This window comes from Crocodylus porosus, unplaced genomic scaffold, assembly GCF_001723895.1.
Source record: "Crocodylus porosus isolate Cpor-Errol unplaced genomic scaffold, CroPor_comp1, whole genome shotgun sequence".
Lineage (NCBI taxonomy): Eukaryota > Metazoa > Chordata > Crocodylia > Crocodylidae > Crocodylus > Crocodylus porosus.
The window spans coordinates 30,499,652-30,514,604 of NW_017728886.1; the positions used below are offsets into that span (position 1 = coordinate 30,499,652).

General features: G+C 45.9%; 1 protein-coding gene across 13 annotated transcripts in view; it reads right to left on the reverse strand.

Moving 5' to 3' along the window:
• Positions 1–14,953, reverse strand: part of KIAA1217 (KIAA1217 ortholog) — a 264,429-nt gene that overhangs the window by 22,705 nt on the left and 226,771 nt on the right. For all 13 annotated transcript variants that reach the window (XR_002100374.1, XM_019531957.1, XM_019531974.1 and 10 more), the window contains 2 exons: positions 2,836–2,960; positions 2,423–2,570 (listed from right to left, as the gene is read on the reverse strand). Coding sequence is in view for 12 of the 13 variants with exons in the window: in XM_019531957.1 (XP_019387502.1) it covers positions 2,423–2,570; positions 2,836–2,960 (273 nt within the window). In the remaining variant the exon portion in view is untranslated. The remainder of the gene's footprint in view (positions 1–2,422; positions 2,571–2,835; positions 2,961–14,953) is intronic.

Genomic DNA, 14,953 nt, shown 5'->3' on the forward strand with positions numbered 1-14,953 from the left:
AGGTGACATAGTGGGGCGTGGGGGGGCACACACCTCCCTGAGATTTCTGTGCCTACAGTGGGGCGTGGGTCTGGACCAGGTCCAAGCAGGAGGGAGTGCTGCGCTATCATGGCCAGCAAAATGAGAGACAGCAGCAGCAGCAGTATGGAGTTGTACCCGCTACTGCAGCCAGGTGGGCAGGGGGCACCTAACCTTGGTAACCACAGCAGTGTGGTGCTCCCTCCCATGCTGGCTCCCACCCACTGGGCTGCGAAGCCCCTGGAGGGGGAGAGCAGCAAGGCAGCAAGCACCAAGCCCACAGCCTGTGTTCCCCACCCCACCTCAGACTCTGCTCTGGCCAGGCTGCTCATGGCGGGGAAGCGAGGAGTGGGAGCTGGGCTCCATGGTCTGCTCTGGCCACAGCAGCTGCCACCTCCCATGGATGGCAGCTGGGGCTCTGGTGCTACTCGGGGTGAGGGCCAGGAGGCTGTGAGCCATGGCCCTGGAGCACCTGGGGGGATGGGAGGGCTTCAGGTTAGGGGTGAGGGGCCATACTGAGGCAACAGGGTCAGAAATGGGGTCATGCTGAGTAAAAGTTTGGGAAGCACTGCCTTAGGATCTTGAACTCCAATTTCATGGTCACTGTCACCCAGGTTACCTACCACTTTCATTCTCAAATCTTTCCTCCCTGTTTGCAGGTACCAAGTCAAGAAGAACTTCCCCCCATTGCTGGCATCTCTACCATGTGTATCCCCAACACACTTCAGGAATTTGCTGGACTGCTTTTACACCGCTGTTTCCCTCCCAGGAGATCTGATAGTTCAAGTCCCCCAAGTGAGCCAAGTGCTGTGATTTGGAGGTTTCTGTCAGTTGTTTAAAAAAGGCCTCTTCCATTTCTTCCTCCCGGGTTGGTGGCCTACCGCAGATGCCCACCACAACTTCCTCCTTGCTGCTCTCCCTTCAGACCTATGTAGCATAACTTCAGCATAACTTCAGAACTCATTGTGCTTTTAATTAGGAAAACCCCAGTAATTGGATCATTTTCTCTTGAAAGGAACTAGAAATTAAAAGGCTACATACACTTTCTGCTGCAATCACATTAACATACATAATGATTCAGAACTGGGGAAAGATTTCTATCAGATGGGCTAGTCAAGAGGTGGCCAAACTGCAGCATGGGTGCCATATGTATCACAGGAAGCCTATGTGTGTGGCACGTGGCAGACTGGGGAGGGGGACAGGCAGCACAGCAGCAGATAAGACAGGGAACAGAAAGCAGAGCAGCAGATTAGGCAGGGATCAGAATGCTGAGCAGCAGAACAGGGAAGGCAGAGGGATTGGAATAGCACTCAGGAAGGGCATTGGGCTAAGCTAATTTGTTCCCTGCCTGCCAAAAAGGTTGGCACCCACTAAGCTAGGACATCCTTCTCACCAATTTGGGAAAGTCCCTTCTAATATATTTCCTACAATATGTATTAAGGATGATCATCTTAAATCTGCCTTGATCTCATAACACAAGAAAAAAGCGCAGCTTCAATTCTGCAACTGACTAACTAGGTATTTAGCTGAGAATGAGGAAAATGTACAAACTTGGACCTTTTTTGGTGCTGGCTCTTTCAGGGCTTCCACTGGTAAAACTGTATCATTTCCATTACTTCAGAGATGCAGCATTTGTTTGCTGCTTATATTTCCTGACACACTTGGATAAACAGCTGCACTTATTGCATAGAAATCTCATACAAAGTTTGTGCTTTCTCTGCCAGATCCCTCATCTGCAAAGCACAGAGTAAAGAAGTTCAGGATCCCACATATGTACTTAAAATATTTACTATTTGTTCTCTCATCTCTAGTAAGAAACCACAAGGCTGTAGCATACTCTTATATGCCCACAGTTCTTTCTGTGTCATGTTTTACTGCTATATTTTGGGGAATTTAAGCTATAGCCTCAGAGAGTCCTCATCTAACCTATACTGGTGTAAACGCCTACAAATGTTTGCCTTAGAGACTGGTACAACCCAATGTGTGGATTCTTATTTAAATGCCACTGAGGCTTACAGATGTTAGTCAGGGGATTGAGATTAGATTGGGTCTCCATTTAATTTCCAGTGGTCTATGCCAACTGGTCTAGACAAATGCAGGGCATGGAGCAACTTATATCATCTTTTACTTTGCTTTTAGGAAAGTATAGAAGGAATCCATAAATAATTACTAGGGTAACTAGGGGTATACAAGCAGAGTAGCAGCCCTGGGTGCCAGAGACTGGTGACTGTCACCACTGGCAGCCCAACAACTGCCCCAGCAACAGCCACTGTCTAAGGTGCAGAATCTGGTTGTTACACCTCCGACAGGTTCAGCTCTCAAGACCTTTTGACTCTAAAAAGCGGTTCCAGCCCCCATGGCAGAAACCAGTCACAATTCTGGAGGGAAAAAAAAAAAAAATCACCTTCTTAGTGTAGTGAGGACATCAGTCATGCTGCGGACTCGTTTCAGCAAGCTGTCCAGTTTATGGGGCTCCTCCTTTAGAAATCTGACAGCTTCCACCTCAACGCGGAGGATTGCCCGCATTTTATTCTGAAGTGTTGGGAACTCACCTGGAAAGAGAAGAAGCATGAAATCCAGACTGGAAATGAGAAATACAGTAAAGGAAAAACAAATACATAAACCAAGCAGTCAGAGACTCTTTAAGTGTCATTAGCTGCACTTCTAGCACCACCCAGAGGCCATACAACTCGCACCTGCAGCATCTTTCTTTTTTTTTTTTTTGAAGCAAGTGGTGAAGTTCCAGATCAAGAAACAAACTTATATCAGATCTGATGATTAAAGACAACACGGTCAAACTTAAGGAAGAAAACAGACCTTTTAGGGTGGCAACAGCTTCTCCAACTTGACGCAGAAGAAAAGCCCCATCTTCAACGTCTTTCAGTGTAATTATCTTGGCTGGGGAGTCCTTCTTCAGTTCCTCAACAAAATGTTCTAGCTCACTGTTAAAAGAACATAAATAAAGCTTTGTCTGAACTACGCTATTATAATCATATTTTCTGAAAATACAAGGAACCAAATGGACACACCAGATTAAAAAAACCTCACTTACGGCACATTAAAATTTGCTAATGCCTTGCCTACTGGGGCCAAAAAAGAGGAGATTGTAAAAGTGTTAGAAGGCCAGCTTCTCAATAAAACTGTCAGATTATAACAAATGTAAGTGCCTGACATCCTCTGATGTGTTGCCACGTTCATCCACACTGTAAAAGGGCAGGTGAGACAGTAACACAAGTATAAATTAGTTGCTTTCATGATGCAAGTTACCTGAGGGTATGACTTGTGTGCTACAGCAACAACAATGCACAGGCAGAAAAGACCATAGTGAACACAAATGTGACCTGCTGAAGTATTTGTGTTAAACCACCCATTACTCTTAGCTTCCTTCCCATCTACTTTAAAATGCATTTTTGGTTAGTGCCAAACAAAGCAGAGGCCAAAGTCCTAACAGCTCCTTTGAAATGCTGGTGGCAGATTGGAGTTATAGTTGGGTTTTTGAGTGTGTTAAGGTAACAAAACAGGCAAACTGCAGCAGACATTTCTTATAGGAAGTTTTGAAAGGATGAGATTCTGTCTGAGTAAGCTACCTCTGCTGTCAATTAGCACAACACAGTGTTCTCTTTTTTGACACAACTCATTAGTCAACTTTGGAGTGTTGTGGGTCATTATTATAAAAAGGAAAAATTTGATGATGAAGTCAGGGAGTTCTTTAATACAATCCTATTTATTTACAAAGAATGTACAAAATCCTGTCTCCCTGGGCACAGCCAGATTCACAGAGTCATAAAGAAGTAGGGCTGGAAGGGACTTACAGAGGTCATTTAGTTCAACTCCCTGTCTGAAGCAGGATCATCCTTATCCAAACTATCCTGCACAAGCCACAAGCTAAACTTTAAATAAGAACTTTCAATCCTGACATGATATAGACCTAATACCCTAACCTGCCACAGGCAAAACAGGGGAAGCACAGCAGCCAATGCCTGGTTCCATACAATGTTGTTGTCAATATCCATTCAAGAGGTCCCAGGTACAGGGCTACACCCCCAATTAGAGAGGAAAGCAAAAACCCCCACAGTTCACACCAATCTGAGCAAAGGGTAAAACTCCTTCCTGACCCCCAAAACAGCAATCGGTCTGACCTTGAGTGGAAGGAAAAAACTCTAATGAGGAACATCTGATTTCGGTCGCAGCAGGAGCACTGGCATGTTCCCCAGCCTTGGCTGTAGCCAAACACTTAATGTCTCTAGCATGGTTTAAAAATGCCTTGACACATGTAGGAGCAAAAAGTGGGAGAAGGGATGGGAGGACAGGAGCATGGGCAATATCCATGGTAAAATATAGGCATAGCTATGCCTAGATCATCCCCAACCAGTATCTATCCAAACTCTTCTTGAACACGTTCAGTGATGGAGAGTCCACACCTTCCCAAGGCAGTCTATTCCACTGCCTCTCTATTCTAACAGTGAATAAATTTTTCCTGATATCCAATCTCATCTTACATTGCTGCAGCTTCAAGAAATTTGTCCACATCTTCCTTTCTGCAGCAAGACTGAAAAGGTACTTTTCCTCTTCTTTATGGTAGCCCTTCAAGGACTCTGTGTCCTTCTACAGCTTTCAGGCAGCATTCTTCCCTCAGAAGTCTCTTTCTTGCCTTTTTTTCCCCAGGGCAACTTAAAATTACCTTAAGATGAAGGACAGCAGTGACACACAACCACAGCACCACAGAACATAAAAAGCAAAGTTATATTTTGCATAAGAAGCTCTTACGGATATTTATTTTCATCAGACTTTAGAGACCTCACGCAGGCAAAACAGGAGACTCCTGAAGAAGGAGCTCTAGACCTGGCCCCTTCTTCTGGCTTCTTGGCCCTGTGGGATAACTATGGAAGCTCAGAGAGGCTTTTTGCCATTTAACAAGTGCTGAATCTTTGGTGCCACAAGGATGGGGATGTTTCTGTTGTCTACCTCTGCTGATAGATCCTCTGGATCATGATCGGTACAGAGGTTTCAATCCTGATGGCACTGTGGAGGTCAATCTGCTCCTTGTGTTTGGGGGTGGGGGGTGCCAACTCAAGGCCCTTGACCCCAGCTCAGAGGCAGAGCTGAGAGACTTACCAAGGAGAAATAGTGACCAATTGCCCCAAATGGAGGAGGCACCATATCTGGCTGTCAGATGCTGGTGTTAGATCATCATGCAAAGGGCATAGTTGAAAGCCCAGAGCATGAGCAGCTCTGGGGAAGTCCATGACAGGGGAAAAAATATAGTGGTACCTTCCTATGTCCACTGACAGCAAGAGAGAGAGGATGTGAATTTACTTCTAGGTCAATGGATGAATCCAGCACAAGACTGCTCCAACTGAATGGGTTGCCTGTGGCCTTTTTGCAAAAGTGTCATTTGTCTGCTGGAACCAGTAGTGAGGCACAGAGCTGTAGAGGAGTTCACAATCTCTCAAAAGAAAGGTGAAAAGAAAAGAAGAGACAAGAAAAGAAAGAAAAAAGAGAAAAAAGAGAAAAAGAAAGAGAAAGAGAAAAAAAAAGAAAAGAAAAAAGAAAACGAATTCACTTGGTTCCAGGGTGATGAAGTCCTGGGAAAGTAGAAAAGTGCTTCCCACAGCTTGCGTCACAAGGACACAAGAAAGCTCTCAGTGACGGTGGTAAGAGCTTACCTATCTTTGCTTGGGCACTTGGCTGCTTTCACTCTCAAGATGCCCCATGCAGACTTTGCCTCAGCGTGTTTCAGGCCTGGCTGCACAGAATCTACTCACTGGACACTTCAGGCATAATGCCTGAGCCATTACTTTCCTTTGTAATGTGGAGAAAGGACTTTAGCAAAGCATGCAAAGGAGTACCATTTGTACCCTCCTTCTACAGTACATCTAAAGTGACAAATGCCTCCCCAAGGATTTGGGACCATTGCATAGGTACCACTAGTGCCCACTAGGGCCTGGTTCTGTCTCACTTTGCAGAGGACAGGCAAGATCAAAGGTGTAGGATGGAATAGACACAGGAGGCTCCTCAACCACTATTACAAATTTGTCTAACAGGGAACTTGGGCTGAATACTCCCTGGAGCAGAAAGAGGCACATTTCTGGTTTTCAGGTGTGAACTGATCTATGTCTGGATGGCTTCATGGCACAAATATGGTGCAGAGTACAGTGTTCTTGAATCTTCTCTCATGATGTAGACAGATGACAGCTTGGGTGATCTGCTGTGGCAGTCTGAAGATTAGGTGGGTGAAATAGATGGCATATGCACTAGCACCATTATGCAACTGCTGCTCTGCATAGCCAGGAAGACTGGTCCTGTTGTCTGCCACAGTCTGGACATGTTGCCCTCAGGTGAGGTAGAGGAAGGACAAGCAGGCTCTATTCTTGTCTGTTGCCAAGTGGGTGAGAAGAAATGAAGAGCAGGAAATGTGCCTGCTCCCTGCAGCATGGGGGATCAAGGAAGGGTGGGGTTAGGGCCCACTCTTTAGTTGCTGCTGAAGCAGAAGAGTCCCCAGTCAAAGCAAAAGGCATGACGCACACCCGCAAAGTAAGAATGCATCTGTGGGCAATTACTCAAAGGTGAAACACAAGTACTTACATCTGAAACCTTTTTCTAAAGGGCTACACACATCCTCTTAAAAGAACACAACAACATGCGACTTAAGCATCCCGTCAATAACATCCTCAGAGCCTGAATAACAAGTACACGTGACAAAAGGGCTCATTAAAAGCCAAAGAGTGCAAATTATTTGTGAGAACTAGTTGTTAAATAGCTTCACCATGCTAAGTGTACCAGAAAAAAAAATGGAGCTGCACTCAAACAGTCCACAGGGTGGAGGCAGAGGCACTGCATATGTTTCCATCTCTATCTGGTGCAAAGCAGCACCTCAGAGATATATAACACCTGCTCTACACGACCTACCTCCCGAACTGGTAGCACAGCCGTGTTGATGTGGTGCTACTCATGCTCAAACAAGTTTTGCTGAGAATTAGCACATTTGAGTAGGCACATTACATCTTGAGCCTTACAGATAGTTTCTTGCATTATCTTACTCAGTTGCCAGGGGAAGTTATAAAATTGCCAGCACATTAGAAAAAGGCATAAATAAACTGCTTAGCCACCTAACTGTGGCAAGTCAAAAAAGAAATAACTGTTTTCTGGGGTCTCTGACAGCAACCACTACTTCTTGCAGCCAGCCCTCACCAGCACATGTCACTGGTCACAACTTTACAGTGTCAATGCACTAAGGTCTACCCCTCAGGATGGCTCTAGTGATCAGATTCTGGTGGAAAGTGCTGTTCTGCAAATGTCATGTGTGAATTTAGCTACATTCCTCACCACGTTGGCATCTCTCCATGTTTGCAACTCTGATGCAAACAAATGCCATTAACTACATGCTGTTGCCCAAGGTTTAGAAAAAAAACAAAATGCTTACAGACTACAGAAACTGTAAACAGGGAAGAGCAAAAGTATTAATTAGGCAGAGTTTGTGCAGCAAAAATGAAGCACAAGGGTTTAAGATACAGGGAAGTTTAGAATTAATTTGGCGTGTCCAATATACACATAAAAAAACCACACAGCTAAGTTTTAAACAAAACTCTTCTTTTTGCTGAAGTTGCAAGTTTTTCTTTTTCTGTGAATCATCAATGCATAGCTGATATATATATAAAAAACTATCAATAGATAGGTACACATCTTTTAATATGATGGGTCAAGTACCTTAAGCCAGGGATTGTCAACCAGGGGTACACATACCCCCAGGTATACTTAGAAAGGTTGTAGGGGGTATGTGTGGGTGGGTGAGCAGGTGGGGATGGAGCACACCCCAGGGCTCAGCAGTAGCATCTACCCCAGAGCATTCGCCTCTTAACTGGTGGGGGAGGAATGAAGGGGAGGGATGCACCAGGCCCCGCTGGCCCTGAACAGCACACTGCAGCACCTCCCCACCCCGCTTACAGCAGAGCTGCAAGGGTCTGAATGGCCGAGGGAGAGGGGGGGAGTATGTTTTGTGCCCACCCCCAATAATGCACGATTGGCCAGGTGTGTGGTCTGTCAGCAGCCCACAGAACAACTGGCCATGGGAAAGCAGCGGGGCATGCAGCCAAGCAGGGTGGTGGCAGTGGTGGTGGCCACTACATGCAAGCCCCCCACCCTCTCAGCACCACTGCTACACGCTCCCCCGGGAGGGCATGGGGAAAGGGTGGGGGGCATGTGCTGCCAGACCAGCATGCAGGCTGAGCTTTGTGGGCTGAGGCCGTGGAAGTGCTGGGCTGTTCCCAGTGCAGGTGTTGGGCTGGGTTGCACTGGGAGGGGATTGGAGGGGCTATGGCAAATTTTGGGGTGGCTGCAGCCCCTCTCATAGCCCCACTCCCAGTGCCACTTCCACCGCCACCCACCCCTAGCATAGCTCGGCCCAGTCCCCTCTGGGAAGAGCCCGCTATAGCCCTGGCCCCAGCCCGCAGATGCAGCCCGCTTCGTCACCTGCACAGATCCAGGGGGCACATGCTCCCATGCCCTCCTGGGGGTACTAGTAGTGGCAGGAGCTGCTGCTCTACCTCCCCCCCCCCCAGCCCAGCTAAGTGCAATGCCCCGTGGGACAACTGAAGCCTAGCAGCTTGTCCAGGGATGCGGGGGTAGGGGGTGGGGAGGGGGGAACCTCCCACTACTGCATGCACCACGGGGGAGCCAAGGGGGTGGCATATGCCCTCCCCCTTGGCTCCCTCCCATTGTACCTCTGGACAAGCTGCTGGGCTCTGACTGTTCTACAACCTGACCCAGCCAGGGCCTCATTCATGGTGAATGGGGCCCCAGCTGGGCAGGGTCGTGGGACAATTCTCACAGTCCAGGAGGCATGATTCATCCCTGCCCCTGTCCCACTCCCTCATGTACTGTGGGGTTCTCGATCCCCAGCCCCACTAACTCCCTCAACACTGGGGGCAGATTGAGGCCCTTGTGGTGAGGGAGGAAGCGGGCCAGAAGCAGGGGTGGTGTGAGTGGGACCCCAGCCAGGATGGGTGGTGGGACAAGTGGAGGTCCAAGGGGCATCCCTGGGGCTCCACTTGTCCCACCACCCGCCCAGCTGGGGCTCTGCTCCTGCCTGTGCTGGGGCCCACACCCTGCCCAGCTGGGGCCGAGCTCCCTCCCTCATCATGGGGGGCCACAATCTGCTCCCCATGGCCTTTTTCCCTCCCCCTGCCCCTTCCCCCACAGACTTTCCTGCTGGGGAGGAGGGGGTTGTGCACGCACATGCATGCTCAGCTCCCTCCTTCCCAAATAATTTTTTTCTCCCTCCACCTATGCAGTGTCTGCCCCACCTCCACTCCCTCTGGTCACTGTGGGGGCCTTGATCTGCCGCCCCCCACAAAATCAAGAAAAAAATATAAAGGCGTTACATGAGCTGAAACTGAGACCAAAAGGTTAAAAAAGGGAAAACCCTGCCTTAAAAAATGGTAACAGAATAGTATAAAAAGGGGGATTATTTTGCAGTTGTGGTCTCTGATTTGAGGTACCTTGCTGCACAGTTGATTCAGCTCCTATCTGGTGCTGAATCGATAGCTCTCTTTTGTTAAGCCAATCAATTAGTCATTATACTTTGTTATTCTCTGATTTTGATATAACCATATCATTAGCATGAAAAGTTTTTTGGTTTTTTTACTGTTATCCTACTGCTTTAGGGCTTTCATCCAAGCCAGTCCCCCATCCTATTGGTAAGATAGTATTAGTATAACTAGTCAATTAAAAGCAAAGCGAAAATGTGATCCATTTGTCAATACTATAAACTAGCTTTAATTCTCATTGCATGTGAAAACTCCACTCAGTCCTCCTGAACATAATTTATTTGCACCTGGTAAGCACCTGGTTTAAATATATAAGACTCTAGATTGTAGAGACCTGGAAAGGAGAATTTGTAGCTATTGAAATCTGCCAGTTCATCAGATTAGGAGGCAGAATGGCATAAAGCACTGCACACACAAGTACTATCATGAGTGAATAAAACAAACATCAGATGAGTGAGCTTACTTCAGGACCACTAATTTTGAAGACATCCTATGAAAAAGAAAGTAATACAATCTTTCTCACTAACACCAAGAAAACCTTTAAGAAAACATAAAAGGGGCCACTAGATGGCAGCAAGCGAATGTTGCTCTGTTCCCTTTTGCAGAAAAAAGGGGCAGGTGAATTTAAACACAATAATAAATATGTACTGGTCTTACATTTGCTGCACAATAAGAGAAAATGAAGCTGGCACTGAAGGAACTGAAAACCTGTGGGAAGGAGTTTGTAAAATTCATCTTTCCATTACCACACATTGCAAAAGCAATCTGAGCTCACACCTGCCTGAAGGTCCTACCAGCCACAGACCCAACATTGACAAAGTCCTGGTACCAGCTGCTACGACCATCACTTTGAACAAAAACAACCTCAGTGCTCCTAGCAAGTACAGCTATCTTCCTGAGCAAGGATCAGAAAGGCAGCTTCTCACATAGATGACCTTGTGAAGTCCCTTCCAGCCTTTCTTTCCTATGATCCTATGTGTCTGGGCATTATGTCAGCGGTGACCTCAAGCATTACATTAAGGACCTGGACTGTCTCCAGGTCAGAATGGGAAGAAAGCAGGAAGCATGGAGTATTTTGCTGCTCTTTTGGCTTGCTTTTGACATGGTCAGATAGACAGGATATAAAGGAAGACTTCTAGAGAGGAGATGAGGTATTTTTTGTTCCCTTTTCTCCTCTCTACTTCTCAGAATGCAAAAACAAAAAAGGGCTTCCTGGGGTCAATTTTCAGTACAAAAACCATTCACTTCCAGCACTTTAAGTGAAGAGCAATGTTTAGTGCTTCTGGCAGAGGCTTTCTGAATGTCTGTACTTGGCCTATGACTCCAGGATGCCTTTTCCTCCCCTCTTCTGCTGTTTGGCTCCCTAGACTGGAATCAGATCAGTCCAGTGTACATATGGCTACACTTTTAAAACGCCTTCCACATTTGACTACATATTAAATACATCAGATTCATTCCTGATATTTAAATGGTTTTGATATTTTGTGAAGTACTGATAAGGGAAATGAAGCCTTGCAGAAACACAGATGAGATAGAGAGTATGGACAAATGAACAAGGGGAAGGTGGGCTGCTATTTGGGAGTATGCTGTAGCTGTTATGTTGTAAATATTATATGTGTATGCCCTATACATAGAGGTCTACCCAACTTGAAGAGGCAGCCAGTCGATTTCGCAGATAGTGTGTAGGGCTGTCCCCATTTTTGTGGGCTGACTGCAGCAAGTTTCCTTCTCCCCCCATGTCTCTGATTGGCCAAGAGGCCCTGGTGGCCCAGCCCCTCAGCACTGATTGACTATGAGGGCTGTCTCTCTGTCATGTGGCCCCACCCCTCACTGCCAATTGGTGGAGAGGAGCTGGGTTGCACACCAAGCAGTCCTTTCAGACAATCAGCAGTGTGGGGTTTGGGCAGCAGTCATCTTGGCCTCCCTCTCATGCCAGCAGCGCCCGCCCTTCCCCCAGGTAGGCTGCGCACCTGCACCACAGCGCTGTGAGGATTTTATTTCCAGTAAGTTATCTTTTCTTTCCCCACCCCAGGTCCCTACCTAAGGAGCTTGTAGTAGAGGAAGTGGAAGGCCTCCTGCAGCAGCACAGAGAACAACACCCCGAAGATCAGGAGCCCCTTCTGCAGCAGCTTGTCACAGGGATCGCTGCACTTCACAGCGATGAACCAGGTAATCTCCCCAGACCATTCCCCGCCACGCTGGGCCTGGGCCCATTCCTCCCCTCCCCCCACCCACGTCAGGCCCACTCCTCCCCACACCACCATGGCGTCGGCCCGCGTTGGCCCTGCACATAGTGATGACAGCAGGGGGAAGGGCCGGGCTGAGGCCAGCGCTGGTGGCTAGTGCTGCTGGCCTGCCCCACCCCCATTCCATCCGCTCCACTGCTGCTGCCTCAAGGGAGCAGGGTGAGGGGGGAGCCCAGGCCCGAACAGCTGGTCTCGCCCCCCCCACCCCGCTCTGTCCCCTGTGCCCCCATCGTGGCAGTGCTCCGTGGCACCACTACTTCCTGTCCGAACACTTCTTCACACTCTGGTTGGTTGTTTGTCAGCCAATCAGAATGCGAATAAAGCGTTATGGGCTGACAGATTAAGGCTCTTACAATATTAGAATTATGAAAAGTGTATCAAATTCTCACAACATGGTAAGTGCTGTTATATACTATTTCTAAAAAGGTAAAATTGTGTTATAAAAATATGCCTTACACTGGCAACTAACACATATATTTACTAACTGAATTAGGAGACAATAACCTATCACATTAAATATTTGAAAGCATTAAATATTTGAAAGCAAACATATTTAGAAATATATTTGGGAAGCACAAAGAGAGGATAGTGATTTTGGCTCACAGTTAATAAAAATGCAACAGAAAGAAAATGTTACACAAGCTCACCATAGTAAGAAAAGCCCTTGAGAATGATGGAAACTAAATTCCATCACATTTCTCACTCACTTTCCAATCAGGACTTTTCCCTGGAAAATCTGCATAGCAGAGGCAGAGATTTTAAGTAGTAGTAAAGCCCATCTCATGAAGTGTATTTCAATCACAGATGCTTCCAGATACTGCAGAACATCATTCAAAATTAGTGTGAACTACAGAAATTCTAATATTAAATTCTAATTCCAAAATCTCACTTCCTTTCACAAAATAAATATGCATGCTTTATCTAACAAATGAACACCCCGAACATGTGATATTATCCCACTTTACTATATTTTTTTCAGTATTCTACTTGTCTCTTATTGTAAGCTACGCTAAGCCTTTGTTGGGAAGTGCAGCATATAAATATAATAAAATAAAGGTGTTTATTAGTCTTTTATAGATTAAAAAATATCTTTTTAAAATATACCTTTCATATAAATGTCACCATCATGGCAGGTTTTTCCAGTTTGTGCCCAGTGAAGCTTAAGGCTGATATTTAGTATCTGACATCCAAAACAAGGCATTGTCTTATCCAAAAGAACTTCCTTAAGACTTTTGCCTGAGAGTATATTGCTTCATGGGCAAAGTTATTTGCTTAAGGTGGACTGTGTCTTCTGTATGTTTTCAAGGAAGTTATCTGCTTAAGAGTGCTTCCTGGGCTTTCACTAGACATCTGTGATGGCGATAACTGAGATGCAGTGCCAATTCATCTTTTATATAAATAGGCTCAATTTTACTGGTGCTAAGAGAAAAATGGCAGGAGTTGGTCTAAAATTATTTTTCATATGAAATATGAAATTGCCAAGATGCTTGTTTTGTTAGCTCTGTTCAGTGTAGCAGAGAAGAATGTTTGCTATTATCAATTCAAGTGAAGAGAGGTTTTCATATTCCACGTTCTTACTGCATTTTTACAAATGTAGTGTAAACCCTGAAATACTGTCCATGAGGAAACAAATCTACGTTTAGGAGGGATCAAAGAAACAATAATTAAAAGACTGAAAAGGGTACTTTCCTTTTCCTGTTTCTATGTACCCACATGTATCTGTAAAGTGGTATCAGCTTAATTGCAAAGCTTTTTTTTATAGAAAGTTAATCTTTCTCTGATGTTACCAACTGACATCTGAGGAGTAATTTTGTGATGTATGAGCTTCATTACTAACAGCCACAAGCTGCTTAGACCAAAGCACGCTGGATGTGTCTTATCACATTATTTCTCTCTTTCGGTTTGATCCTTCTACTATGTAGGCATAGGAGTAATGTTACTGAACAGTCCCATTGGAAACAATTAAGAAAAATTTCTAACTGAGGTTTGCATACATGTTTGAATACGTCTCCAAAAGGGCTGAACTAGTATTAAGCTACTATTCACTACAATTCCATATTTTAATATTTAGGATGGACAGAAAATGCTGATTCTACATTTTCAAGGGAATGACTAAGATCATGTACAGGCATTATGGGCATTTTTACATGTGCTCTGAGATGCAGCGCAAACACTTTAATTAGCGAGCTGCGCCAATTTAAAAGTGGCCACATGTCACGTGTATCAGCATTCCCATGCTGAAAAAATGATGGTGGGTCGGTTCAACTAAAAGTCATCAAACACGTTTTATTTCAAAGCCCCCCACCACCATTTTTTGAACACAGGGATGCACGGGAATGCTGATATACAAGACACAGAAGGCTGAGGCATCAATTTCCATGCTTGATTAATTGAGTCTGCTCCAACACGCTTCCAGCGTGTCGGAGCAGGCTCCATGCACATCTATAAGAGCCCTATATTTCTTATTTCTACTAGGAAAATTACCGTTCTTTCAATAGAACCATAAGTGTATGAGCATTCAGTTAATTTCTCTGGGGAGGAAGGACAGGGATGGGGAGGAAGCATACCCCCTCTGGGAGAAAGATCACCCGGATGCCAACTTGGAAGAAACTCACTCAAGAAAGAATTCTTGTATGCTCCCTTCCCAGTCTGGTCTGGAAAGGGAGTGGAGCAGCAGGTCAAAGCCCTCTGCCTATTCCCCAGCCCAGTGGCTGCTCTAGTCTTCAGTGGCTGCTTTAGTCCTTTCCCAGACCTGTCTGGGAGGGGAGTAGAAGAGCTCCTCCTTGCTCCCTGTCTGCCCCTCAGAACTTGGGTCCCTGGTCTGCAGAGCAGTGGGAGATGGAGGGGGGCACTATTTGTCTCCTCCTGGACCTGTCTGGGGAAGGACTAGAGCTGCTGCTGATGCCCAAACCTTCCCCAGATGAGGATCATAGGTTAAATGCCTGTACTGCTCTCTCCCTCATAAAGATTTCTAAGCAATTTCCACTACTAGATATGAATACCTGTTAGAGGCCTAAGACTCTCCATTCTATGCACTAAAGAATAAATTCTCCTCTTCAGTCCATGGTCTCTTGGCTGCACTGCAAATCTGTATAATCTTCCTTTATAAGACCTTACTTGGATCGTGGAGTGGAGGTGTAATAG